At 27.1% G+C, this 7,735-nt stretch overlaps 1 protein-coding gene across 1 annotated transcript; it reads left to right on the top strand.

Moving 5' to 3' along the window:
* Positions 1–5,922: 5,922 nt before the first annotated feature.
* LOC146888659 (uncharacterized) lies at positions 5,923–6,819 on the top strand. Its single transcript, XM_085665572.1, has one exon. The coding sequence runs from the start codon at positions 5,923–5,925 to the stop codon at positions 6,817–6,819; it is 897 nt and encodes a 298-aa protein (XP_085521698.1).
* The last annotated feature ends 916 nt before the right edge of the window (positions 6,820–7,735 follow it).

Below are 7,735 nucleotides of genomic sequence, written 5' to 3'. Positions count from 1 at the left end.
ATTGTTGTAACTATGTTGAACCTTACATTGTTGCTCACCACCTTATACTTGCTCATGGAGTAGCAGCTACCTTGTCCAAGAACAAATACCAGGTTAAGGAAGGATAGCACGCTTTATTTTGTTTTCCTTCTTTTTTTTTCAAAACTCTGTCAGCATTAGGGGAAGGAAAAGTTTTTAAAATAAAAGCTTCATAATAAATTAATTTTCAGAAAGGTGATTTTGGTATATTCAGAAATAAAGGGATGCAGGTGGAAAACATGCAGAAAGAATTTTTGTAGAATTAGGTAAATATAGGGTTGAGTCAGGAGGGGTGGGGGGACAAAATCAAACCAGAGGCTGTTTTTTCTTGTATTACCTTTGTGATTAGTTGTAATTTTTGGTTGGTAGTGGTGACAGGCAGCGACGGAATTCTTAAGGAGCAGCTGGGCTATAGCCCCAAACTTTTCTTATTTTTTTTTATTTTTTTTAAATTATGTATATCTTTTAATTTTTTAAATTACATGTATCTTTTTAAATTAGATAATATTACATTGAAAAATTCATGAAAATTAAATTAGGTATTTTTTTATTTTTTTTTACAAAGTGCAATATTTAATGTTAATAAATAGTAAAATATAAAATAAAATATAATAAAGAAAAAAATTATTAAGATAATTTTCAATTTTTTTTCTCATTGTCTTTTGAATTTTTCATATATTGTACTCATCTCTCACCCTCACATAATTTCTTTTGTTGTCGAAGAAAAAAAAAACAAGTTCAACAAAAATTTATTATTTTTTTCCTCATTTTTTATATCTTTTCTTTCCTTTTTAAAGAAAAAAAAAAGGTAATTTTCTCTTGTCTCTTTTGGGAGTGAAATACTTTTTTAATATTTAGCACTATTTTTTATCTCATGACATTTTGTATATTATTTTTATGAATATAGAAGAGTAAGTAATGTATTATTTGATTTTTTTTATAGATAATTTTTAAGTGGACTTGATTATCATAATTTTGTGTTATCTCTAAATTTTTTATTAGATTATGATAAATTATTTTTTAGTCTTAAACTTGTTTTTTAAATAGATATATTGATGAAAAAAAAATCCATTTTTTAAAATTGATAAAAGAAAAGTGAAGATCAAAATCGGACAATATTGTTGGTCATCGCATAACAATGAAATGAAATATTTGTGATGACTTTTGAATCGATATGTGCACATTAGTAAAATGGAAAATGAATATTTTGTAGATAATATGGTTATTTATATTAAAAAATATAGCTGAAAAATTTAATTATGGTTGAATTATATGATAAGTCCAGGAATATGAAAAACAATAGATTATAGCTATACTAAATTATTTATTCATTTTTATTGAATTAGTGACAATAATGTTAAATATATAAATTTTAAGTATATTATTTTGACTCCCCAACAATTTTGATCAAGATCCATCACTAGTGACCGATGATCAGTGGTGGCTTATTTTTATATTTTTGAAATACATTCTTAAGTGTATAATTTGAAATATATTTTTGAATTTAGATTAAATCATTCTAAAAGATCTTAAAATCTTAAGTAGGTCTATTTCTTTTTATTTGACTCAATCGGGTCCCTATTTTGGAAAAAAAAATTGTTGAAATTATGTCTTTTTCGTTAGTAGTATACTAACGGGGTTAACTATGTGCCACGTGTCAATAAGTGATTTTTTAAAATTTTTAATTTTTTTAATAATTTTTAAAAAAATAAATATAATTTCCACATGTCAATCAAACGTTGTGTCACATGGTAGGAACAATGTGATGTGGCACTGGTAGTGTCACGTGTCACTATTGCATGTCAAAAGTATCAATGTAATCCTCGTATTTGTTGTTTTGTCTCAATTTGGTCTCAATTTTATGACATTTTTATTATAATTTATATTTTTAACAAAATTAAGTTTATTTAAATGTATATTTTGTATTAAATTTTATTTAAATTTTGTTTTAAATATTTATATATCTATCATTTATAGATAAATGTTAGAGTTGCTTTAAAAATAAAAACTTTATAAATTCAAATACAAAATTTTAAAACAATTTAAAATAAATATATTTATTTAAAATCTTACAATTCAATTTATAAAGTTTTTATTTTTAAACCAACTCTAACATTTGTCTATAAATTATTATAAATATTTGAAACAATATTTAAATAAAGTTCAATGTAAAATAAAAACTTAATTTTGTTAGAAATATCATTGTAACATTTATATAAAGGTAAGATGTTGTCTCAATTTGAATAGGGAATGAGATTAATTCAGTTTTAAAAAAATTGAGTCCAAATTGAAACAAAATAATAAAAATAGGGACTATATTTAGATTTTTCACATCCAATAGTGACATGTGACACTACTACTGGCACATCACATTATTTCTCCCACGTGACACAATGTCAGATTGACACATGATAATTATTATTTTTTAATTTAAAAAGAATTAAAAATTTTAAAAAAATAAAAAAATTATAAAACCATATGCTAATATATGGCACATAGTTAACACAGAAATGATCTAATTGCAACGAATTTTAAATTTTTCAAAATAAAAACTCAATTGAGTCAAATAAAGAAAAACCTACTTGAGATTTTGTTATAAAAATGAAAATCTCTGGAATGATTTAACCTTAAATTTAAAAATATATTTTAAGATGTATAATCTGATATATATATTTTTAATTCAAAAATACATCTTAAAATTTTGTTAGATATAATTGATTGTACATCCTGAAAAACATTTTAAAATAAAAAAAATTGAATCTGAAAATATATTTTAAATTACGTAGTCTGTAATATATTTATTTTTTAATTACTTTTTGGATCGTACATTAAGAAAATATTTTCACTTCCAAAAATGTGTAATCCAAAAATTATTTTGGATTATAAACTATCCAAAATCAGTATTAAATTAAGTAATTTTTTTCACCGAAAATGGAGGTGAAGACGTGCACGCTGCGAGGAGCAAGGACTGGAACTGAGAAAAAAATGAGGATAAAATGGTCATTTATGGGAGTGCGGAAGAACAAAAGATACGTCAGAAAAAAATAATGATAATCCAACATCACTGCTACGAAATGAAAAACAAAATTATTTAACTTTAACAAGTTTAAATTTTGAGTTTCTTATGTTTGGTTTGTGTTTCAAAAATAATATTACTAAAAAATTGTTTTTTGAGAATATTAAGCTTCTTTTTTTTTTTATAAAAATATTTATATGAAGATAGGAATTTGATTGAACCCAGCCATCTAAACCTGAATTAGACTTCAATTTTAACATATTGTCTCCTCTAGTTAAATCCATAGATTATACGTGCTTGCCCAAAAATTTAATAAAAAATAATTTAGATATATTTAAATACAGTATTCCAAAAATTAATTAGATTTAAATATAAAGTGAATTACATATTAAACTACATTATAAAATATAAAATAATTCTGGAGCAAGCATCATAAAATTAATATTTCAATTTTGCAGTCTTTCATTTTATCCGTGGTATAACATGTAAACAAATAATTAATTTAATTCATTATAAATAGTAAATAACAAAATTATAATACATTAAAAATGTTAATTCAAGCTTTAGAAAAATTAATTCTACTTTCCATCTTGAATCCGAGATTGTATTGTAAGAATTTTAACATTATGGGCCATACTAAGTTTTTGAAAGACCCAAAATACTTTTGTATGCAAAATATTTCCTGGGCCTGTATCTCCATAAATTCTTATATTTTGAATTGTGCAAATTAAAATGTAAATTTTGTATTTCAGAATGTATAATGTAAATTTTCAAAATAATTAATATTTTGGACTAAATTTTTTATATTACAAAATATAAAAAATATAAAAAACGTATTTTAAATTATACAATTTGAAATATATTTGTGGTTTGAATTATACAATCTATAATATATTTTTTTATTTTACATTATGAAATATATATTTTAAAATATAAAAATTATATTTTAAATTTTACATTTTAAAATATAAAAATTTATTGGCTTGCAAATTGAAGTTATGGAGATGCAAGAAGAAATGGTCATTCTCATGGTGTAATGTTGTTAACAACAGTATGGTGCTTTAATTGTTGATTTGGGCTCTGGATATGTTTATGCGTAAAATAAAACTGGTTTGTGATATAAGGTTTTTAATAGAAAAATACTTAATTATATTTTTATCATGCATATAGTAATTTTTAATTATTCATAACTTAGTTCAACTTTAGTTTAATTATCCATAGTTTTTATTAGTTTAGACATTGCAAATAAAATTGGAGAAGACACATAATAATATCTTTGACTTCTCATACACAATTGAAAAAGATAGTAGTTAGAAGGACTTGTAGCTAAATTTAGTTTTGAATGAAAAAAATAAAACTATGATGAGGAGGAAAATGAAGAATTAAAATTAGCTATTTCATAAAAGAATAGGAACCAAAATTACAAATCAAGCTAGAAAAGAATTTAGTTGTAATATTAAAAGGTGAATGAATTAAAATATTTTGTGCTAAAATAAGAACTAAGGTTATTATCTGGTTTTAATTTTGCCAACACGAAAACCAGATTAGCATATCCTTAACAAATTATCCAGTAACAAGTTGATTCTATATATATGTTTTGTTTTGTTGTTAGTGCATGTTCGAAAGCTATTAAATGTGAAGAATTAGTGAGTTGTTTTTGAAGTCAAGATTGATTTGAGTAGTTCTAACGTTAAAACAAACATGCTATGTGAGTTGTGAATTTTTGAATGGGAATAGTTTAATAAGTTCAGATGATGCAGCTATTTAAGTATTATCGAAATGACCCACTTGGTAATGTGTAGAAGAACTCAAGGATTGAAAATGTTTCACTGACTTTAAGACTATGAAAAATAAGGAAAGTATCATAGTGCGGTGACGGTGGCTTTCGGTGGCATTTGAAACTAGTGTGGTTGGAGGAAGATATATTATGGGAAAACCATAACATTTTCCTTCTGGAGATTACCACCAGGTTATTATGATAAATAATATGTCTTGTTATTAGGCTTTGTGTATTTTTGAGCATATTATAAGAACATAGCAACTTTCTTTTGTTAGTGTTCACTTGTGCGATATCCATTCAGCTTCGATCAATATTTACATTCGAAACGAACTCCATTATTTTCATATTTGTAATTCTCACAAGAAGATGAGGTCCTCTCCATTCTAAAAACATTTACCATAATTTGTTTTCACATACACGAAGAAATATATCATCATTTTAGTAGTATTTTTGCATCGTTTTTCAAATGACATAAAATGAAAGTGGTTGTGCATGACCACAATCAAGTATGTGTCATAAAACAAGCGTTTTATATTTCAAAAGATTTGAATGTTGCCTCCGACCATTATTTCTCCGTTGCTGCAGTTTTGATTTTTGGTATAATGGTGGACTATGGGTTTTCAGTCCTTCTCCATCCCTCATTCACACCTATAAATAGGTAGTTTTGATGCTCTCTAAAACAAACAATACCTCTCATTTCTTTTCTCTTCTTTCTTCAATCTTTCTTCTCTCTCCTATTTTTCTTCTATTATCCTAGGTTACTGGGTTAATTACTCTTTCAAGAGTACTTACTTGATAGTTATGAGATTCTTGAAAAATTCAGAAAGTTTCTATTGTATCTTGGGGCCTTGCGCAGCACATTGCAGATAAGTCCTTAAAGGTAGTGATTATAGACGCTTCAAGAAGTACTCTTTTGTTCGTGATTTGTTAGCATTTACAACAATCTTAAGGACTTATGGCTGACAACAACAACTTTACTCTGGAGAATCAAAACATTTAAGGAACTCATATCGTTTTTGCGAAACCATTTCTAGATGTATAAAAAATCAAGGTATTCTTTGGATAAAACTTCTGACGCTAGCAAGAACGTGTATCTACTCTTTTAGACATGTATGGAGTAGCTACAACTCTCTCAACTTCAAAACCTGACGAATCCAGTACTCCTGCCAAACAAATTGAAGATTGGACTCATGCAAACAAGGTATGCCAACACACCTTACTCAATGCCTTGTCTAATGATTTTTTTGATGTGTACTGTTCATATAAGGAAAGCAAAAGAAATTTGAGATTCGTTGATTCTCAAATATACTGCCGAAGACGTTGGGAGATGATCGAAGATAAAGACATCAAGATTCAAATCAATGAATATCACAAGCTACTTGATGATATAAAAGTAGAAAACATACTTATGCCTAATGAGTTCGTTTCAGAACTTCTGATCGAGAAATTGTCGTCATCCTATATTGACTATAAACAACAATTGAAACACAGACATAAGCAAATGACTCTTCAAGAGCTCATTACACACATGATAATAGAAGATACCAATAGGAAGGAGTGTGCTACAATAAGGGCCAAAGCATTATCTATAAAGACAAACGTGGTAGAAGACAAATCTACTTCCAAAAGGTATGAGAACAAACCTGATCACAAAAGGAAAAACAATTTTCGAAATTCCTATCCCAATGGATCTAACCCCACCTTTAAGAAAAAGGGTAATTGCTTCGTATGTGGGAAGTCAGGCCATCATACACCTCAGTGCAGGCATAGAGCAAGAAATGACAATCCTCCTAGGGCTAATATAACCCAAGGAAAAGATACTATAGTTGTGTTCGCTTTTCAACTATATTTGATGACCAATATGAGCAAGTGGGTGGTAGACTCTAGTGTTACCAAGAACATATGTGCAAACGTAAGTGTTTTTACCTTCTACACTAGTGTAGAAGATGGAGAAGGACATGTTTATCTTGGTGATTTCAAGACAACTCCTATCCTAGGAAAATGAAAGATTCTTCTAAAACTCACATATGGGAAGACAATGGCCTTGAGTGATGTGCTACATGTGTCCTCTATCAGAGTTAATCTAACAATTAGGAAAAGTGGGGGTTAAAGTGTCATTCGAATCTGACAAGATTGTAATGACAAAAAATAATGTTTTTTTTTGTAAGGGATACTGTGATCAAGGTCTCTTAGTACTCAATATTTCAGAAATTATTAATGAATCATGTTCTTCTGTTTATATCGTTGACTCATATGATATGTGGCATGCTATATTAGGACGATGTTAATTCCTTGTATGCTATGAAATTGCAAGACTAGGATTAATTAATATGCATGATAAACAAAGTGGTAAATGTGATGTATGTGTAAAATCCAAAATAACTAAGAAAACATGTTATCATGTAGAATGTCAAAGGGTTAATTCATATCAATCTAACTTATTTAAAACAAACAATGTCTAGAGGTGATAAAAAATATTTTGTAACCTTTATAGATGATTATTCTAGATACACCAAAGTTTACTTAATCGAACATAAGGATTAAACTTTTGATGTGTTTTTAACTTATAAAGCGGAAGTAGAAAATCAATTGAAAAAAAAAATTAAGAGGATTAGATCTGATAGAGGTGGTGAATACTGTGACTACTGTGAAGTGTTATATTCTACAACCACTATTATCACTCCTTTACATTTGTACTTTACTTTATAGAAGCACGTAGCCACTATTAACTAATGCCATTATAATATGGTAACCTTTTCCCCTCGTAATTTCCATTTTGCACAAGAGATGATATATATGTCATGTCTATGTTTTGAGACTGGTCTTTGAATTGATTAAGTTACCACTGCAAGGTTTATTGATCAATTCTCTACTGTTTGGTTTCTCTTTTATAAGCAGGGGCATAGACAATTCTCTGCTGT

Source organism: Vigna unguiculata, chromosome 1, assembly GCF_037176805.1.
Source record: "Vigna unguiculata cultivar grain cowpea cultivar isolate G323 ecotype 2 chromosome 1, ASM3717680v1, whole genome shotgun sequence".
Lineage (NCBI taxonomy): Eukaryota > Viridiplantae > Streptophyta > Magnoliopsida > Fabales > Fabaceae > Vigna > Vigna unguiculata.
Note: the sequence above shows the minus strand (reverse complement) of the source record. Positions and strands in the feature narration are given on the sequence as shown.